This window comes from Mustela erminea, chromosome X (assembly GCF_009829155.1).
Source record: "Mustela erminea isolate mMusErm1 chromosome X, mMusErm1.Pri, whole genome shotgun sequence".
Taxonomy (NCBI): domain Eukaryota; kingdom Metazoa; phylum Chordata; class Mammalia; order Carnivora; family Mustelidae; genus Mustela; species Mustela erminea.
In genome coordinates, this window is record NC_045635.1 from 77696857 (window position 1) to 77719912 (window position 23056).

The 23056-nt window shown below is 32.8% G+C and overlaps 1 protein-coding gene across 1 annotated transcript in view; it reads left to right on the forward strand.

The window, feature by feature from the left end:
* Window positions 1-23056, forward strand: part of DIAPH2 (diaphanous related formin 2) — a 958873-nt gene that overhangs the window by 246958 nt on the left and 688859 nt on the right. Inside the window, exons 10-14 of the mRNA XM_032331686.1 lie at window positions 7955-8065; window positions 13380-13498; window positions 15450-15566; window positions 18966-19084; window positions 22330-22394. Of these exons, the coding sequence (XP_032187577.1) occupies window positions 7955-8065; window positions 13380-13498; window positions 15450-15566; window positions 18966-19084; window positions 22330-22394 (531 nt within the window). The remainder of the gene's footprint in view (window positions 1-7954; window positions 8066-13379; window positions 13499-15449; window positions 15567-18965; window positions 19085-22329; window positions 22395-23056) is intronic.

A 23056-nucleotide genomic window follows, 5' to 3' on the forward strand; every position in this document is an offset into this window, starting at 1 on the left:
AGAGCCCGATGCAGGACTCGATCCCAGGACCCTGAGATCATGACCTGAGCCAAAGGCAGCGGCTTAACCCACTGAGCCCCCTAGGCGTCCCATATGTTACCTCATTTTAAACCTCACAACAGTTTTATGAGAAAGATAGTAGTATCCCCATTTTGTAGATGAGTAAATAGGCTCATCGAGGTTAGATAACCTTTCAAGGGTCACGGTATAATTTGGAGACAAAAGTCCAGATTGGACACTAGGGAGTCTGGTTCCAGAGTATATGGTCTTAACCACTACATGTTACCTCCTCTTATCAAAACTAAGCAAGTAGCCCTACACATCTTAGATTCTTTTTTAAAAAATTCTTTAAAATTATTTATTTATTTTTTAAATTTCTTTTCGGTGTTCCAGAATTCATTGTTTATGTACCACACCCAGTGCTCCATGCCAGGCATCTCTGTGTTACATCATAGCTCACTAACTCACATATTTTTTTTAAATATTTTATTTATTTAATAGAGAGAGAGAGATCACAAGTAGTCAGAGAGGCAGGCAGAAGAGAGAGGGGGGGAAGCAGAATTCCTCCTGAGCAGAGAGCCGGACGATCCCAGGACCCTGAGATCATGACCTAAGCCGGAGGCAGAGGCTTAACCCACTGAGCCACCCATGTGCCCTTAACTCACATATGTAATCACAGCCCTGAGTCAGCAAGGAAACAGTTGTATCTAGGATATTTTGTTTAGGAATATGGGAATTATCTAATTCATTTCTGAAAGTGTCCTGTGCAAAGACAAGTGTTGCTCCTTACATAGACAAACCCTCAGATATATGGACTCATTCTGTGTCGCTTGATTATTTCCATAGTGGTTCTCAAATATTGAGATTTTACTCTAAACATGTAAATTAGCTACTAGTGTCCTTATACCATCATATATGAGGAAGTAGCCTTGGATAAACATTTATCATGTTGGTACCAGTACATTTATAGTAAAACAAGGAGCTACAGCTTATGAATAAGGAAAAAATTTGTGAAAAAGTAGATGAGTATGTTAAATAGTTAAGTGTTGAATGAATATCTGATATCACTAAGAAAATGTGTTCTATTTATTGACAGTTTTAAATTATGACCATCTTAAAAGTTGAATTAGTATAATTGGGGGTTGTATAGGTATATTTATGCAATATCTTCATTTGTCAAGCACTTACAAAAGTAACTTCTGACTTAAAGAAGGATGTCTTTCATTTTATATCTATTTCAAAGTTGAGTAATTGTCAAATCTAAGATTTTTTGTCTAATGGAGAGTCACTAGTGACCTCCGTAATATAAAAAGCACGACCCTTTTTAAGTTTTCATATTGGCTTCTCCAGTATTATGTGACACTATTCCTAACAAAGCTCTCTCCTCCCTCAACTTCAGTGATAACTAAATTCTCCTTGTTTTTCTTTTACCTATATTTTACATTTTAAATCTTCTGTCTTGAATCTTCTGTCTCTATGCTTGCCCCTTAAATATACTGCTTTCTAAGAGCCTGATCCTTAGTTCTTTGGTTCTTTGCTTTGCCCATTTTGTATGTTGTCCTTAGACAGCCCCATCCATTCTTATGACTCCCATCTAGCACTTCTGTGTGATGAATTTCTATGTACTCATCTTACTGAAATCCTTCTAACTCAGACCCCATATGTTCAGTTGTCTCCTGACTGAATTTCAAATTCACTATTGCCCTTAATTATACTTACCTTCCTTTTCTTCATCCTTATCCTTCTGACTCCAGTCACCTCTCCAATTTTAACCTGCTTTCTTTTGTATTCCCAGTCCTAGTTAACTTTAGAATTATCTACCAAATTGCATAAACCAGAAACATAATAATCATCTTTGAATCTACTCTTCCTCCTTTCACCATTCCTTCAATTACCAAATCTTACGAATTCTAATTTTGTAGTGTTGGTTTTTTTTGTTCATTTGTATGGTATCCTTTTCCTTCCACCCCTTCTGCCAACTTTGTTTCAGTGCATTGTCATGTCTCATTATTTTGCCATTTTCCTGGACTCTTAAATTGCCCCCTTTAAATCATCTTCCACAGACTTAAACTTCTGAAATGCAGTTCTTGTCACATCACTGCTTCAAATTCAAGAAAGTCTTTCTATAGCTTCTAGGATAAAAGTATAATCTTAGTCTACACAAAATACTTCATCATCTGATGTTGTTTTCTCTGTGACTTCATGTTTCACCACTCTTCTCCTTATACTTTTTGGTCCAGTCATACTGTGTTCAGTTTCCTGAACATTTTATGCTGTTTTATCCTTCTACCTTCATACCTTTGTACATGGCTTCCTCCTGCCTGAACTCCTTCTCCATTTCTTGACTTAATTAATAACTCCCTCTGTATGTTTATATATTTCTTGGTTGGTACTTATTTGACTTAAACCATCGTTTTTCCTAAGTCCTTCTGGGCTAAGATAAAGAAAGACCTTGTTAATATCAACAAAGTACTTAATAAGGTCAACTATGTGACAGTGTCAATAAAATTTTAAAAGCACACTTTGTCACAGCTAATGGCAGTATGGATAATCTGTCTGAGAATGCCCTGGAGTTGGCAGTTACTGTACTCTATAGCTCTTTGAATTGTGATCAAACAGATAGATAGATGCTTGCATAGTTTTTGGAGCTGAAAAGATAAAATAAACAAAAGGTTTTAGCATTTTCTCAATAATTTTATGAAGCTCTTTTGTGTTAAAATAGTTCCCCTCTCTTCCACTTAACTAAGAAACTGAATACAATTTTTTTTTGGTAATGAAAACTGAATGCAATTTTTTTTTGGTAATGATATGTCTCCTGCCAATAAAATTTGACATGTCTAATTACCAGTTACCCATTATGTTTTAATCATTTTATTGAGGACAATTAGAGGTTATACAGAAAACCCTAAACAAATGTGGAGCCTTGCCTTTAGAAACTTTATAGTTTCTTTTGTGATACTTCACACTGTGCATCACATCCCATACCCCAGGATGAGGACAATAACATCCTGTGACTAAAGAATGTAAATGATTAACCATGTAGAAATGGGGATCATTGTAATGCAAATAAAAAACCTTACTATTTTTAGGGATTAGAAATCAAAATTATGGTCCTAGCTTACCGTATTTATTAATAATGGAGAAAAGTCACTGACTTACTATGAACTTTAAATTTTAATTCTCATGGAAGCTTTATTTAAAACAGGTTTGTCAGACCATTTTGAAACTTAAAGCTATTAAAAAGAAACTAAGCAAGAAAAAGTCTGGATAGTGGACTTCGTGATATTCAATTCAAGGACACTTGTTTTCTTTCCAGTCCAAGAGAAAATGTTACTCAGTAATGCCAGATTTGTACATTGTAGTGTTGTAGAAAGAATTGAAAACTAAAAGTCATGAGATATAAGTTCTAGTCTTATCTTTATGGCTTATTATTAGCTATATGATCCTGGGCAAATCAACTAATCTTTCTACCTTTTCAGTTTCTTTACCTTTAAAAGCACATCGAACCAAAGTATTTAGTATTTTTGAGTAGCGTTCTGCTTTAAAATCACGATTCTTCGTTTTCTTTTTTTTTTTTTTTAAGATTTTATTTATTTATTTGACAGACAGAGATCATAAGTAGGCAGAGAGGCAGGCAGAGAGAGAGGAGGAAGCAGGCTCCCCACCAAGTAGAGAGCCTGATGTGGGGCTTGATCCCAGGACCTTGGGATCATGACCTAAGCCGAACGAAGGCAGAGGCTTTAACCCACTGAGCCACCCAGGCGCCCCAGTTCTTTGTTTTCTATATCTGGGGTTAGATTTTCTTTTTCTTTGAAAGCATACTGAGTTTTCATTGTAAGTAGACAGTAATAATTTTAAAGATATATATGCTTGGAAGTTGAACTTACCAATTATCAAGACTTCATTATTAGGGAATGAATTTTGTACTCCTTTGGAGCCTAGGTTTTAGATATTAGGCCAGAAGAATTATTCATTAAAGTCTCCAGTACAGTGCTATCCAATCAAGGTTTCTGCAGTATCCAGTATTTGTGGTGTCCAGTATGGTAGCCAGTAGACACATGTGGCTGTGGAACACTTGAACTATTGCTGGTGTGACTGAGCAACTGAATTTTTCCTGTTAGTAATTGTAATTAAGCTAAATTTACATTGTTAGTAGTGGCTCTGGATTGAACAATGTAGCTCGTGTGTGTGTGTGTGTGTGTGTGTGTGTGTGTGTGTGTGTTTGTGTGTGTTTGCATGCATATGTATGCTGAATAGGGAGTGGGGTGGCAGGAAGTAAAGGAGAGTGAGAGACCATTATTCTGGATAATAGGATGCTGCCCATACTTCATGAAATGGAATGTAACACATTTCAGGAACTGTTTTCTACCTTTCCTGTTTTTTTTTTTGTTTCGTTTTTTGTTTGTTTGTTTGTTTTGTTTTTTTTGTCCTTTTGCATTTTATTATGAATTTTGATAACTACTTTGTCTTTTTAATAGAGATATAAATGACATATACAATAACCATTTTATATACTAGACAGTATATTGTTAAAATAATTGTATGCTGGACTTTCTGGGTGGCTCAGTCTGTTAAGTGTCTGCCTCCCGTCCCAAGATCAAAGCCCTGGATGACCTCCTTGTTCATCAGGGAGTTTGCTTCTCCCTCTACCCCTCCCCCTGCTCCTTCTCCCTCTCTCTCACTTACTCACGCTCTCTTTCAAATAAATAAATAAAATCTTTAAAAAACTAGTTGACTATTTTTCTAATTAACTTACAGTTTCAAAACTGGATATTTCTAGTACATTGAACATGATGCAATAGTTAAATTTTCTTATCTTACCCATCCTTAAAATCTTTTGTCATGTGAATCTATGAATGGAGTTAATGAGCCATCTGGATTATACTACTTAATTATTCTGTATTTGGAGTAAAACGATATGGTTGAGAATCCTGAGTTTTTCCCCCTTACTGTGTAACCATGTATAAGTTACCTGCTTTGAGCCTTAGCTTCATCATCTGTGAAATAAGGATAATAGTAATACTGAATTTGTATGGTTTTTATTAGGATGAGACTAGATGGTGAATTATATAAAGCCTCTAATACTGTTTGTATAATAATAATGATGATGAAGAAAATAGTTTGGGGTTCTGTATTTAACTATGAATTCAGATTCTACATAATGGGTATTTAGTGTTTGTAATTTAATAATGATATATTCTGACATTGAAACTAATTATATTTTTAAAATTTAATTTTGTATTTGTAAATGACAATTATTTTGGTTTTGGATTGATTTTATTTCTGTCCTCTAAAAAGGACAATGATTATTTGGTAGCATGAAGGAATGGAGATAATTAAGGTATATTTTTTGTTCTCCACATTAAAATATAAATATTTCTATGAAAGAGTATCACTTTAGGGGCACCTGGGTGGCTCAGTTGGTTGGGCATCTGCCTTTTGCTCAGGTCATGATCCCACGGTTTTGGGATCAAGCCCTGGGTTGGGCTCCCTGCTCAGCTGGGAGTCTATTTCTCCCTCTCCCTCTGTCCCCCTGCAACACCCCCCCTTGTGTTCTTTGTCTCGCTCTCTCTCAAATATATAAATAAAATCTTTAAAACAAAAGGAGTATCACTTTAGGAGAAAATGTTGGGAAATGACATGATAGTATAACTATTCTGCTTATCTTATTTGTAATTAATTAGATATCTGTTAGAATTTGATAAACAATAAATAGTACATTGATAAACCATTGCCACTACCTGTTTAAAATACTGGCTTCAAAGTGTATCCCAACTTTTTTTTTTTAGCATTCAGTTATATATTTATACATCATAGGTAAAGTGAGTAATAGCATTAAAACATTTCATATTAAATGTAAAGTTATTTTGATGTTGATACATTCATTAATTTTATTGACTTACTATATCATCTTTTAATCTAAATACTTTGTATAAAGGTACAATTCTAAGATTCATTAACTTGTTTCTTATGGAAATGTTCTCTTGCAGAGTATTAATACAGGCCATTAAGCTAGAATATCTTCTGGTAAAAACAGTCCTAGCAGAGGGCAACTTTTCTCTCTATAAATTTTGGATTGGACATGTGCTTTGGCTTGTTTGGTCATGTCATAGTTGTAACGTTGAACAAGGATCATTAAAGCAAATGGGACGATAATGTAGCTCTGGACATGTATAGTATATAAGCTTATATCCCAGCCTATGGAAACTAAAGACTTAGGTATTTTCTTGCTGTAAATAGAAAGGTTAAGTGATCCATTAAGGTATACATGTCATAGTAACTTATCTGAAATATCTTTTAAGATAATACCTTGTTTTGGGGTGCCTGGGTGGCTCAGTGGGTTAAAGCCTCTGCCTTCGGCTCAGGTCATGATCTCAGGGTCCTGGGATCGAGCCCTGCATCGAGCTCTCTGCTCAGCAGAGAGCCTGTTTCCCCCGTCTCTCTGCCTGCCTCTCTGCTTACTTGTGATCTCTCTGTCTCTGTCAAATAAATAAATAAAATCTTAAAAAAAAAAAAAGATAATACCTGGTTTTGGCAAGTATTTAATCAGTGGTCTTAGTGTTTCGTACTGACATTTGAGCATTCATAGGCGTTGGACTACATTGTTGAATTATGTTTTAGATATCTAGTAAAGTTAGAAACAAGTTTAGTCATCACTTTTAAAGCATGCAGCTTTTGATTTTTGAGCCTGAATATGAGGTAGATGGACAAGTCTCCCTAAAGCCTGCTTAGATGCATAAGATATTCATAAGATAATAGATATATAAAAAAGAAATAAACCTTTTAATCTTCTCTTTCTACTTGAAAAAAAATATAATGATAGATCTGGACAAGTTAAGTCAAAATACATTTGAAATATTTTCTTTTGCTGATTTTTTTCTCATACTAACTTTTGATTTTTTGTGTCTCCTTCTATATGTACTTGATATCTTTACTAAATCTGGCATTTTCAGGAGTCCCCTCAGAGTTAGCTCTTTGAACATTGTACAGTTTGCTCATTGCTTACTTCTTTTTATTGCATGCTTTTAAGAATAATCAATTTTATGTGCAGTTCCTCAGTCAATCTATTAGATAGTTGCCTTAGACTTGAGCAGCATTTCCCAAAACTGCTACCAGGAATAATGTATGGATCACCTGGCAATTAGTATTTTGTTGATTCCCTTCTAGCTTGCAATTACCAGGAAATAAGTCCCCTTTTATAATAGGGAAACTCAGTATCAGAAGGTAAGAAAAACCAAACCTTTCTGACAGTGTCAATGTAATTAATGAATCACCTTCACTTGAAAACAAGCCCTTACCTTCACCTTGTCATGCAATGTACATTGGTGCATTGGTGTCACAGTGCCTTTTAGTTGATTTTAATTCATGTGCACTCATTTTTATACTTGGTAAATTAATTCATCTTAATCATATATTTTAGTACTCTATATTTTTTGCAAGTCCATCCCAATAATAGGAGGGAGACAGTATAAATTAGTGTAATAATTTCTTTAAGTTTTCACTGTTCTCTGTTTAGTATCAGGGTACTTGTTTTGGTTTATTTTAGAAAAGTGTTTATAATCATACGGAATTGAGGCCAAGTGTATTCTGGGGACAGTTGGATAGGAAAGACCCATTTCATGCTATTTTTAAAGGGCTCTATATGCAGATCTTTCAAACTTTGAGTTTTTCAGAGTTTAAGATTCCTTCATATTATTTAACAAATCATACCAATACTTGACCATCCATCATAACACCATTAGAATTATTCTGGGCATTAGAAAGTGACTTTTGTTGTTTAAGCTGTAACGTCATAATCATCCTTATACTTGTATAAATATTTACATTTCTTCTAATATTTTATCGTATATGTGTGTATGTTTTTAGTGAATAGAAAAGCAATGATCTGAATGCACTAAGTAAATATTTCATTACTTAAAATAATTTTTAACAAATTTTGCTTTCTAAATTGCAGGTGGCCTGCATGCAGTTTATAAATGCCCTTGTCACTTCACCTTACGAGCTTGATTTTAGAATACATTTAAGGAATGAATTCCTACGTTCAGGACTAAAAACAATGTTACCTGTAAGTTGAATGTGCACATTAAGTTTGCTGATGAACTTTTTAACATTTTTCTCTCTTTAGACAAAATACTTGCGACAGATAAATGTTCCTTGCTATATATTCTTTGTAAAACATTAGACATTTTGTAAGCTTTTCTATTTTACAGTAGTATCAGTCTTTATATACAACTGTTGAATTCAGAATTCAGCTAATGTGTCCTCAAGTGATGTGGTTGTTCTGTTTTTTTTTTTAATTTTGTTTGTTTTCTTAAAGTTGAAAGGGAATTTCTTTTCTTTGAATTTGAATACTGAGAACATAAAAGACTACTGCTTTTTGTTTTTCTGCAGCTTCAATGTTCATTTAAAAGTTTTTGCTTTCCTCTTTGATAATTTAGACTGGTACCATTTATATTCAGCATAAGTATTTCTAGAATTTTGACCAGTATATTCTAGATATTTAGGCATGGTATTCTTGTTACACTGCTATAGAGACTTTTCTAAAAAGTTTTATTTCTTAAATTGTATGTGTATATATGCTCTAATTATGATACTGTTAAAACATTAACTTTACAGGCTTCATCTGAGATAAATGAGCACACTTATTTTATAAACACAAATATAGCTAAAGTGACTTTGTATTTTATTTAGTATGTTAATGAAGAGGGATTTTGTTTAAAACCATGACATTGTTAAGAGACATGTAAAGTTTAACTAGTCTCTTCATTTAAGCTACTTAGGGAACACCTGAGAAAAAAGACGCAAAAGGGAATAAAAAAGAAAACAAAACAAATGTCAAGTGAGCACGTATATAATACTTAGAGTACTAGAAATGCCAAAATCAGGGAAAATTTCCTGGTGAGAATGAGATTGTATCATGCATCTGTAACTGTGTTCTGATAGTCTTAACTGAAAGTAGTTGAAACTCATCATCATAAAATGTATCCTACAGTGGATCTACTGAAACCCACTTTGATAAGATGTAGGATTTGATCTATCTGGTTTTAGAAAGTTTTGTGTCAATTACACTTGGAATGGTACTTTAATCCATGACTTTAAAAAACAGGGAATTGGTTTCAGTGGATCAAAGCAATATTTTAAGTGACCCATATGAAGGTTCAGTACGCAATTAACTAGGCACATCCACTAATTATGGTGTGTGTAACACATTTATTCTTGTGTTGTCACAAATCTTTCCTCATGAAAAGTCTGTGGCCTTAGGTAGCTACACGTAATGTTACAATCTTGATTCTAGTGTGGCTTTTGAATTGCCTACTCATTGGTTTCCATGTTTGTTCTCACTGGGGTGGTCCTCATTTTCTGGGAGACTATCAATGTCTTTGGACCTTGCTGAATACAGGGGATCCTTAGCATCCTGTGTTCATTTACTAATATGTCACATATTGTGCTTTTACTCTTTCATCTTTTATTTCCCTTTGTTTATTTATAATTGGATATTCATTTTCTGCCTTATACTACTGAATGTTTGATCAGAAATACTGTTACTCTCATTTTAATTTATTTGAGTTGTCCTCTTCTCAGAAAGAGAATGAATGGTAGCTCTTGTTCTTACCTTTAACTTTTCTTCTTTATTCATCTTTGCTGGGTTCAGTGGATTCATGGTATATTTCATTACACTGACAGTGAAGATTTTGCTTTTGTTTTTCTAAGCTACACTTTTCCATTGGCACCGTAGCTGTATATGAAGCCTCTTATGGCACCAAGTACTTCTTAATAAAAGCATTCTTCATATATGTATCTAGTTAGATTTTTCTTTCACCATCATATCTCTTCAATATGACCTGATTCCCAGATCTCAGTGATTCCTCAGCAAGATAAAAGTAGGAAGTGTGTTGTGTCTGCCTTCTAAAATTTTGGAATAGAACCTACAAGGATTCTCAATTTTTTTTTCTCCCTAAGACAATGGAGCAAAATATGGTTACGTGTAGTCCTGGTTCTCAACTAAAAAGGTCGGACATGTGCCCCTAAAGAGAATATATCAAAATCTTATTGAGGGTAAGGCAGAGATGTTTGGTTTGAAAAGAAAACGAATCCTCCCAAGTACTTCTTAGATATAAGATGAGAATCAGAATTCAGGCAGATAGACCCAGAAGAGTTAGAGATTTTTTCTTTAATACCATAATTTTCACAACTGATGTTGTTCTTATAGTTTTATTTTGTTTTTAATGTATATTAGATGTACCTGGCATGCCAGTTATTATCTAATGAAATCACTATTTAATTTACTAAATACTTAAGTTTAAACCACTGGAATTTAGGTAGCATTAAGCATCTGTACACATGTATGGAAGCTTAATAATGTATTCATAGAGAGTCTTCAACAGGAGGTGTTACTTAATTTTCTAGAATCTATAATATTCAAAGCAGCAAAGTAGATGTGGCCAAGGCTAATGCAAACTGTTGATACATGATAAAAAATTAGACCTATCTGGTTGTATGGAAGTGTTGAATCACTATATTGTGCATCTGAAACTATTATTATACTGTATGTTAACTAACTAGAATTTGAATAAAAGCTTAAAAAGAATTATTCCTCTCTGGAATCATTAAGTGTTAGGGAAGAATCATTCTTAGTATTTTAGTAACTCCGGAGATCATAATAATAATATAGTACAGTAGAACTTTTTTCTTTTTTTTTTTAATTTAACTTAATTTTTTTTCAGTGTTCCAAAATTCATTGTTTATGTACCACACCCAGTGCTCCATGCAATACATGCCCTCCATGATACCCACCACCAGGTTCACCCAATCCCTCACTTCCCTCCCCTCCAAAGCCCTCAGTTTGTTTCTCAGAGTCTCTGATTTCCAGCAATAAGAATCCTCAAGACAAGGATGATTATTTTAATTATATTCTGTAAAAATTTATTTTCTCAATTCTCCCATCTCCATTGATAAATTATGATGTTTAAGGGGAATTTATACTTTATTTATATGGAAAATTCTTTAAAAAAAATTCTTTTCAAAAATATGCTTTAGTTATTTGGGATTAGTGAGTTGTTACATACTATACAGTGATTTTTAAACTAGTATTTGCTCTATAGTTAACTCATAGTGATTTCTTGTGAAGTTTTCTCCCAACTGCCTTTATAAAAAAATTTTTTTTCTTTTCAGCATAGCAGTATTCATCTCCAACTGCCTTTTATTTAGTGAAATAAATATAGAAAGTATGAGGTAAATTAAATATGTGAAGGAACAGGAAAGTAAGAAATCATGTCTGTAGGCTTCCTGTAGGCAGCAGGCATCTTTATTTTAAAATACCAACCAACTTTTCTTATTCTGTTGAAAACTCAATTTTGATTTCTTGACTGGTAATCAGTCATACACTGGTAATGGAATTTCCTTTGAAGTACACTGTATTATAGAGATTTAATTATATGTTTTAGGGACTCTGTCAACTGTGTTTCATATCCGCACAGTAATTCTGTTAAAAAAAAAACCCTGAAACATATTTAATATTTCACATAATTATTAGTTAGTAATACGGTAATTCAGTAATGTTATGATATTCTACAGTTTAAAGTATAAAACCTTAGTGATACATTTCCATTTCCTTTTATAGAATGTCATATTTATGCTATAGAAAAACTTAATTGTTTGTTTCATTAAGAATTTATGGATACATTTTTCAAGGTTTGATATTTGACTAAAAGTTAGCTTTATGTGTATGTATGCATATATATTTATCATAATGGAGATTATTGATAAATAATATAAAATTGCATTTATAGGTCTGTGTTTTTATATTGTGCTATATTGGTTCACATACTATGTATCTATATATATTGTATAACTAATGTGTTGTCCTAATTAAAAGAAGTTAAACATTTAATCATTTATTTTCACAAAAAATATTTTAATTATGCAGTTTGATTCCATGTTTTATAATGTTTTGATGCTAATTAAATGGCCGTATTTAAATTAGATTTTTCTGAACGTGTTCAAGATTTTAGTGAGCATCTAAGAAAGAACATACTATGCTAGAAGAATAAGGAAAAATCCATATTGTAAAATTTGTTAACAGTTACTTCTTCAAAGATAGCATATTAGGTGTGTCTGGCTTTTGCTCTTGTCCAACTGGAGTTCTGAAATTGTCCAATAATATACCCATCAATGATAGATAATTTTGCATTCCAATAGATTTAAAAGTGGAAAACTAGACTTAAAGCCAGTTACTAAAGAGGGAACTAAGTGTAAATACATTTTTTGTCATATATTTTATATGAAATTTATAGAAATATACTAATAAGTATTTTCTTATGTTCTATATGTAAATTTTCAGTAAACTGTTATGTGAATCTTAGAAAAAATCTAGAAATTGCATAAATATTCATTTGGCTTTAGTGATAGCCATTATATCTCCATTTATAGTCGTTCTGTTGAATAAAAATAAGACACAAGAAAAGAATCCAGGTTTGTTTTATTGACCTAATTTGAAGTACACCATGCTTGCATTTCCTTTTAGAATTCAAGCTCAACTCTGAAATCCTAGTCCCACTTTCATAATCACCCTTGAGCATCCACAGTGGGGATTATCGATTTGGGTTTTGAAAGCTGCAACTTATTGGACACATATTAAAAGATATTCCAGGTGATATATATTAAGCCCAGCAATCTCTAGTGTGGCATGCTTCCAAAGATTTTGTTCAGTCTATTATTTTAAAAATTATCAGAGGTTTGTAATGCATGTGCTCATAATGTACTACAAAAACAAATCTTTGATGCCCAAGTTGGTATTTTGTGATTCGGTTAAGCAAAAATGAAAAGTGGGGGAGGAGGCTAGTCTCATGCAGCTTGATAAAAAAATCCTGACGCCTTTTGCTTCAAAATCACAAAATACCATTTAAAATAAATCTCTTTATATAACTTTCTACGCCATACTTGGGACTGTTGTGCTTGAATATATCCTTGCATTTATTCTTCATTAATACAATTGATCTGTATTTACATTTTTTGCCAGAGGCATATGTGAATGTTCTAACTGCATGAGTTCTTTTGTGATCTTTCATTAGTGTATTCAGTCAAAAACAACATTCAGTTTGGGTTGTTAGCAATTATTTTTTCCCCCTTTGTAAAAGTGATTGTTAATTTTTAATGCAAATAATCAAAATCTGGGGCATAAGAGGAAAATGCAATGAGGTTCATTTATTTTAAAATAGGAATATACATAGTACACTTAATTTCTCTCAGAAAACTAAAGTGCCTGGGTCAATATAAAATCGTTTTTGTGTTTGTAAATGAATAATAGTATCTGTGTTTTATTACCAAAATACGGTATTGTCAAACTGTTACTCATCTATTAAGTTTTATGTTTATATTAGGATCTAAAGGAAAAAGAGAATGATGAGCTTGATATTCAGTTGAAAGTATTTGATGAGAACAAAGAAGATGACCTAAATGAATTATCACACCGTCTCAATGATATTCGAGCAGAAATGGAATATCCTTTTGACAAACCACAAAAATAGTTTTGAAATTTTTTGAATAAGAGATTTGTGGGTGATTTTGTGGACCATTATTAGAATTTTGGTCTGCCAGCCCAATTTTTATTCATTTATTTATATTAGTACTTCACTATGAGGCTGTCGTGTTGAGGACCTGTCAGAGTGTCCTGATGATTTACACAAATTATATTGAAATCTGCACAATGACTTGCTGTATTATCTATATATTCAGCTCAGTAGTTTTGAATAGATAAGAACCTAAGGCATATACGTCATGTATAAGAATTTGAGGGGAAAAGTTCGCTGAGTTCATATGTAACTATAGGTAGTATACTTCTTCAGTTCATTGAAATGTACTCAGATGGTTTTAGAAATATAATTCAATTCAAATAAATGCCTTATTCTCAATCCAACAATTTTGATTCCTTAGCAAAAAAAAAAAATGTTTGGATATAGTATCTGACTATATCAAGGCTGTCTGATAGAAGCATTTGAGTCAAATACAACTAGTGTATAATCTTCCTATGGCAGTGATTTTATGTGAAATGATTTTAGATCTAAAAGATGGTTGTTGTCAGCATTTCTGGCTATTCGTTTCACACTCCATAAATTTCTTATTTATGGCTTTTGGGGAGCTTAGGAAATATTTCAGAACTAAGGTAAACTTCGAGATGGAATTTTTCTTTAATTCTTCTTCCTCTTCCTCCCTGAACTGCCACACCCTCCAAAACAAACAAACAAAAAAAACCTGCTGAAATATTTCTCACCTTGAAACTCGTATAGTACTTTCTATCTTATTTATGTACACATTTGTGCTCCTGTGAGATTGAGGGCAGAAGTCTTAGGTTTCATCTTTTTCCTCCAGTTCTACTGTTGAAGTATCTTATACATAAGTATTGGATAAATGTGTGTGCAATGGATAACAATGTCATTATTATAAGGGATCAATGCTAGTAATTCCTTATCCATCATTAGTGACTCTAGTCTACAGTCATTTCTATAATATTAAATGCTTTCTATAGGCATATATATCTTGCTTCCTTGCTTTTTATACATTTATCTTATAATCAAACTTCACCATAAAGCTGTTTTGGGTTTCATTCTGTAACCATTTAAAAGACCTTATGAGACTTTAACACAACACTTTTACATGGGGTCTAAGAAATAATCTATCATATACTTAATTCTACTTCAGAGAAAATGTTGACATTTCAGATTATTTTTAGACTGTTGGATTATATTTCCTTTCCCACCTTTCTTTTACATTGATTTTCCAGGTCCTCACTTTTATTATAAAAGTGAATCCAGTTTTAAAATTTGTTGTCTCGTTTATTAAAAGCATCTAAACTTTTTCCAGTCTTTTGTATCCTATGAAAAATGATTCAAGTTCTACTGTCTTTACTTTCCGTTTTTCTAAATAATGAAATACAGATAAATGCGGACAATAACAATTTCACATCTAGTAAATAGTTTTTCAGTATAAAATAAAACTGGTTTGTGATATTTAAGCAGTCCATAGAATGTTTCATTACATTCAGTATTATGTGGTGGTGAAAATAGAGGAGTCATGGCTTACATGAATAATATAGGTCCTCTATCACAGCCACAGGATGATCAAGAGGAAACCGTTTTCTCTAATGGCATTGCTGTTCCAATCATACCAGTTATCATCTGTAATTTGTAATGAGTAACTGATTGCTTAAAATTTTGATGATTAAATGGTCTTGGAAATATTCTTTAAGCTGTTTCTCTCATTAAAAGGTTAAACTTATTCAATAGGCTAAATATATTAATGTAAAGTTTGAAATACTGGATCATGGAGTTGAAGGTTTAGAAACAGTAAGGGAAACAAAATAGTACTTCAGTGTTTTAAAAAAATGACGCTGCTTTTGTTATGAATGAAACTTTCATCAAGAGCTTTAATTTTTTTCCTTTACTTACTTTCACTGATATGAATGAAGTGTATCATCTTCTATATAACATGTTGAAGGACACTGCTGCTGAAAATTACTTATTATCCATTCTACAACATTTTTTGCTCATCAGAAATGATTATTATATCAGGTAAGAAGCAGATCTGAGAGTACTAGAATTTGTATTATTTGAATTTAGTATTTAAGGGAAACTAATAATGTTTATTCATGACTCTAGTCTACTTATGTAGACTACTAGGTAGTGTATGCATATATATGTACATATATAGTGTATAAGAGTTTGATGACTTTGCATAACATTTTTTAAAAGATGTGAATTTATTTTTAAATCGGCCAGAAGGATTTATTTATAAAACTGGGTACCCCCATGACAGGACATTCTGTAGCAAAGAACCCAACAGATTTTACTGACCTTATGGTGAATTTTCTTTGCTAGATACTGATAATATAGAATAAGCACTAAAGTGATTGTAGTGGAACTTTTAAGTTCATGTACATTTTATTTCATTTTGTTTTTAAAGTTCATTTACATTTTAATAAGTTAGGTTTTACTTTTATTTCTCCTTTCTAGTATTTATTTAATAATAGATGTGATTTTAGTTAAGAAGATAATACTGATATTTCAGCTTTATATCCAGTAAAGTAATTCTTCAAGATAAATGATTATGATGATCAATAACGTTAAGGAGTTTCAGAGTCTGGTAACTGCAAATAGATCTGAAAACCAGAACGATAAAAAAAGGTTTCTGAGTGACTGAAATTATCTATAAGCTGTGGTCATGATCTTATACTTAACTATTCAAGAGACTTTTAGTTGTTCTTCATACTCTAATATGCATGAAATTCTGGCAACCTAGGTTCTCTGATTTCTCAAAATTTGTTTGATTTAATGATTAAATGGTAAAGGCAAGCTACCAGGGGTCAGATATAGTTGTAACAAAGATGACAGTTTTAAGGTTATATAGAAAACTATTATAGTTCAGACTTGTACAATAATTTATGGCCATCATGATGTTACAGACATGTAGAAAAATGGTTAGAATATTTAATTGTATACTGTTTTTGTAAAGCAGAAAAGATGGAAATTAAAATGTTTTCTAAAGTTCTGGCAATTAAAGGGGTACTGTGACTGTGGGTATATAGGGAAAAAATTTTCGTGAAACCATCCATTTCTCAGTAACCTTGAATAGTATAAGAAGTTACTCTAGTATGACACCTTTTTCATCCTGAGAACATCAATGTGGGGTAGAAGTGTGACCAGCTACTTTAATTATACTTACAGATAATTAACTTGGCCTCAGAGAGAACACTTGTGTTTTCCTTGTTTATACAAAAGGTCATTTACTAGGCTGATTATATTCCAATATTATTTATGCTAGAATTGTTGATGACTTGAAAAAGCCTAAAATGGCTTAATGTATGTTGCTGTTTATTCTTACTCTTGAGGCCAACCTCATGACAGAAGACATATAAGAGCAATTAGACTGTTAGGCTTTGCAAACTTTTAGTAGTTTGGCTAGTTATTAGCACACTAATCTTAAGGATGTTTATGTCAAAATTTGTCTGTACTAGTATTTCTTTCTGATGTCTCTTTGTTGAATTTACTAAATTTTCCCTAAATTTTAATGATAAAAATGCCTTTTAAAAACTTTTGAAATACTCAAGTAGTTATTTTTTAATAATAATTTATTTTTTATTAACATATAATGTATTATTAACCCCAGGGATACAGGTCTGTGAATCGCCAGGTTTGCACACTTCACAGCATCACCATAGCACATACCTTCTCCAGTGTCCATAACCCAACCACCCTCTTCCTACCCTGCCCCGGCAACCCTCAGTTTGTTTTGTGAGATTAAGAGTCTCTTACAGTGTATCTCCCTCCCAATTCCATCTTGTTTCATTTATTACTTTCCTACCCCCCCGAACCCCCCACATTGCCTCTCAACTTCCTCATATCAGGGAGATCATATGATAATTGTCTTCTCTGATGGACTTATTTTGCCAAGCATAATACCCTCTAGTTCCATCCATGTCCTCGCAAATGGCAAGATTTCATTTCTTTTGATGGCTGCATAGTATTCCATTGTATATACATACCACATCTTCTTTATCCATTCATCTGTTGAAGGACATCTAGGTTCTTTCCAAAGTTTAGCTATTGTGGACATGCTGCTATAAACATTCGGGTGCATATACCCCTTGGGGTCACTACATTTGTATCTTTAGGGTAAATACCCAGTAGTGCGATTGCTGTGTCGTAGGGTAGCTCTATGTTCAACTTTTTGAGGAACCTCCATGCTGTTTTCCAGAGTGGTTGCACCAGCTTGCATTCCTACACTGTTGGTGGGAATGCAAGTAGTTATTTTTGTTGTTGTTGTTGTTTTTTAAATAAAGAATTTATTTATTATTTTATTTTATTTCTTTTCAGTGTTCTAGAATTCATTGTTTATGTACCACACCCAGTGCTCCATGCAATACGTGCCTTCCATAATACCCACTACCACGCTCACCCAACCTCCCACCCTCCTCCCCTCCATAACCCTCAGATTGTTTCTCAGAATCCAAGGTATCTCATGGTTCATATCCTCCTCCAATTTCCCTCAACTCCCTTCTCCTCTCCATCTCCCCATGTCCTCTGTGTTATTTGTTTTGCTCCACAAATAAGTAGTTATTTTTTAAGGCCAGAATTATCTTGATAGGTTACAAAATTAGGGCATGTTTAAAAACTTTTGACAGTTTGAACAAATTCAGGCTATGGCCATGCATATAAGTGTGTATGCTTCTATAAGGTGGATATTTTAAAAATGTGTATGAATAGATTTTTGGAATATTACAGTTCAGTCCAGTTTTGTAAGCTGTTACAGCTAATCTTGAGTGAAAATGTTTTAGTAAATTTAAGACATTGCCACCTAATGCCAGGATACTCATCCCTTACTGAAACTGAAAACTTGTAGAGTCTTAGAACTATTTCTGTATCCATGGATCTAGGACTAACAGGTAATTTATTTTCATTAACTGTAGTAGCAATAACTTAAGTAAATAGATAAGGTTGGTAAGTATATTTATGCACAAATATGAATTTCTACAAACTACAGTATTGAGACACTAAGTATTCACAGTTGATTATATCACGGTGGGTTTTATACTATAGTGTCTAGACTGTTGTTAAGTTAGGCATTTTTCTTTTAAGGAAATGTAATGTCTAGAAAGATTTCTTCTAACAGTACTAGAAAAAGGCATAGTTCTTTTATCATGTGTATTTATTTACGTGAGAGAGAGGGAGAGACAGCATGAGCAAGGGAAGGGATAGATGGAGTAGGAGAAACTCTTAAGCGGACTCTGCACTGAGCATGGAGCCCCATCGTGGGGGGTGGGGCTTTATTTCATGACCCTGAGATCATGACCTGAGTGGAAATCAAGTGTCAGATGTTTAACCAACTGAGCCACCCAGGTGCCCTTGAACCACTTAAGAAGATTGACTTGTATAGGTAGAAAAGGTATTCAAGAATACTTTTCTCTCTTTTAGGCCACAGTATTACAAAATAATTGAGGAGTGCGTTTCACAAATAGTGCTGCACTGCAGTGGTATGGACCCAGATTTCAAGTATAGGCAAAGATTAGATGTTGATTTCACACATCTGATAGGTATGTAATATTATTCTCAATGTCCTTTGATTGTGTTTCACTCTCTTCTGTATAATAGTCACTTTTTGAGGGTAGTGCTGTCACTGAACTTCCTTTATTAATATCTGGTAAGTCCTTGTGTCTGTGAGTACTCAGTCACTATAATTGTTAATTACGTTGATCATGAGAGTTCTGCCTGTGTGATTCAAAATATTAAGCTAGGTGATAAGTTTTGATGCTCTTGCATTCTGTTTAAAATCAGTGTCCCCCACACAGGAAACACCTATCATTACAGATGAATGCTTTTCTTTTTAGAAACATGATTCTGAAATCCTTTGATTCAGTTTATATTTGCTCCTCAGTGGTTTTATAGAAATCACTTGTGCAATAGGTATTAATGTTCAAGTTTTAGAAAGGAAATACAGGGTTACTGCAGTAACTTAATACTTTTTATTTCTATCAAATAATATCAATTTATATTTTCATAGACCTTAAAGCTAGGAAGGGATTTAAGGTGATCATGTTCATCTACTTGGATCGCTCAGGAAATGAACTTACATCATCCTAGACTACTAGTTGGCTGTACTTTCTGGAACAGTCTCTGAAAGATGATGTGAAACCTCTCTAGTGAAATGCTGTTATGACATTACAGTTAAACAGTTTTTATAACTAATCAAAATCTCTATTGCTAAGATTTAGGCATGAACTCATTTGTCATGTCTTTAAAGGAAGAAAACAACAGCTGTGGAATGCCAATTATATATTATTCTTTACTCCATGGCACAAGGCAGACTCACAGTAATCTTCGAGGATGAATTCCTTATTATTATTATATATTATTTTCTGATTTTAAAACCACTGCTCATTTATTCTAGGCAATCTAGAGGCTTATGTAGATGACAGAATAAACCACCCATCTCACTTTTCAGCTCAATACACATTCCACCACCTTTAGTCACTTTTTGGCTAAGTACATTATCTTGTATCTCTTTTTTAAATTTGTCTATCTATAGGCTGAGTTTTCATAGAGTTCTTTATTATAAGAGTTTTTTCATTTAACCTTCAAAATGTGACTTTGAATGTCTGTATAATATTACATTTAATGGAATATCCTAATCATCTTGACCAATCCTTTTTTATTGTACATCTAGATTGTTTTCAGGTTTTTGCAATTATAAATGAATCTGCTGTGAACATTCTTTGTATAAATGTTTGCCTTTTTCTTGTCATTTTCTTAGAATTGATTCTTACAGTTGAGGATAAGAACGTTGAAAGGCTATATGCTTTTCAGAAATTGCATCAATTTACCTTCCCTAACAATTAATGTAAATGGTGGCTTTATTGCATATTTGATAATAAGCTTGATAAAATCAGCAGTTTGTTTCATATTTTGTTGAGAGTGTTATAAGAGAATATTTCCATATATTTGTATTGGCTTATAATCTCTTATGGATCATACATGACACATATACTCTACTGATTTTGACTAGCTCTTTCAGTGTTCAATAGACATTTGTTTTTTTGTACTGTGTGCCAGGTACAGACAGTTGTGTACTGTTAGCTATGGGGTCTGTCCCTCCACTCACTCAACAGTGAGATGAAGGCATCAAGTGAGAATAGAGCTTCAGATACCCACTATTTCCTCATCCATGTGTCATCTCTGATAGTGAACAAATCACTTAACTTCTCTTCTTCAGTGTTATCAACTAAATTCAGATAAGTCAAATATATGCATAGTTCATAATATTTTATGGTCAGAGGATTTTTTCTGATGAATGCTGTGGAACTTTGATTAGAGCCACATGCACATGCATAAATGCAAAAATTAGCAGGTGATTCAAGAAGTTACAGGAAATTGATGGATCCTGATTTTAAAGTCACCTGGTCTTGAGCAACATGGAGTGTCTTCACGATTCTGTAAATGTAGTATTTTTCATAAACTCGATCAAATTCTTGCACAAAACTCTTCAGTACCTTCCCACTGAAATTTAATTCAACATCATTATCAACCACTGACAGCACAGCAGTGATCTGCCCCCTTTGTCTCATCATTTAACAATTTCAACCTCAGGTCTTTACACACTGTTCTTTAAAAAAACAAATCAAAACAAAACTTTATTGAGGTGTACTTGACATGAGAAAAACTATCCATTATTAAGAACATAATTTGATAGATTTCAGTATTTGTATGTCTACTTAAAACCGTCATCACAGCCAAGATAATAAACATCTCTCTCACTCACTCAAGTTTCTGTCTTCTCCTTTGTAATCTGTCCTTCCTATGCCTCTCTACCTGTTCCCATCCTGAGATAACCACTGATCTTTTTTCTCTTACTATAATTTATAATAATATAATTTGTTTTCTAAAATTTTATATAACTAGATGCGTATAGGATGTACTCTCTTTTTGTCTGGCTTCTTTCATATAATTATTTTGAATTTCATTCATGTTGTTATATTGCATGTATCAATAGTTCATTCCTTTTTATAACTGAGTAATATTGTAGTATATGGATATACTGTGATTTGTATATACATTTACTTGTTGATGGATATTTGGGTTCTTTCTAGTTTTTGGCTGTTATATAAAGCTGTCATGAATATTCATATACACAGGTATAGACATATGTTTTCATTTCTTTTGGATAAATAGGTATGGAATGGCTAGATACATAATAGACTTATATATGTAATAATGAGAATATTGCCAAAAAGAGGTTCTTCAGTTATTTATATTCTGGAATATTTGATTAGAGCTGAGAGATTTAATGTTTATTTCCTTATTTACCTAATACATTCTGCCCCAGATCAGAAGTTATCTAAGTGAAATCTTTCTGTAGAAAACCTGAATTAATGAATGCTATTGTGTCTCCCATTCTAGCCTTATCTTAAAGGTCATTTTGAGTCTTAATCATCTTAAGAATACATTCTTTGTTTCCTTTCCACTCGCAGTAAAATGAAAAAAATTTAAGGAGTTACATTATTATAAAAGTTGGGAAGTAATTGAATACCTCTAAAATGATGAAGATTTAGTCAAATACATTCTTGGATGCATGGTTTTGTGACTCAACAATACTATCATTAATTTAGTTAGTGTGCAAAAAAATTGTGGTAGTTTATGTTTTATTTGTAGTAGGGTCGATTTACCTTTAATAGCAATTGACATAAAAATGATTGACTGCGCAGTAGAATTATAGGCTGGCAACCATCTTTTTGCCCAGAGATCTGATGCAATAATTTCTAATCATTTTTGTCAATCTTAATAGATTCTTGTGTGAACAAGGCAAAAGTTGAAGAAAGTGAACAAAAAGCAGTGGAATTTTCAAAGAAGGTAAGACTTATGTTAACCATGATCATTAAACCAAAAACTTACTCACAATAACTATTTTATCTTCTTTATGTGAGGCTTTATAAATGTTATTTCAGTTATATAGTACTTCATGTTTCTGGATTAAACATAATCACAGAATATTGATTTCATTCCTGATAAGATAAAGTTGCTATTGTTCCCTCCTCATCTTTATTTTGGAAGAAAAATACTAGCTATATTCTACCAGAGTGTTAAATGAAATAAAAATAGTTTATTGGGAGGATATAGTTTGTAGCAATCAACCAGAATATGTTCCCCTCATTGCTTTCTTGCAGTTCTCACTTACAATATGTAGCTCCCTTAGAGAACTGAGATTTTTAGCAAGCCTAAAGTATCATGCTATTTAAAGACAGTGTTATTAAATAGTAACAGAATGACACAGTGTTTCTTCTCTGTCTCTCTCTGCTTAGATTTCTAATTACCACCTTTAAATGATTCTGCTACTTCATGTAGGCTTGGTGGAATTTGAGGTTCCCGTTTCTTTCTTTGTTAATGCCTTTTATAAATACAGGTTTTATGGCTATCTTAATTTTATTTGGATTTCAGGCTGCCTTTTCCTTGTTTCATGAAAGTATTACTACAGTTGTACTAGTTTCTACCAAAAGTTGCATTTTTTTTCTAAA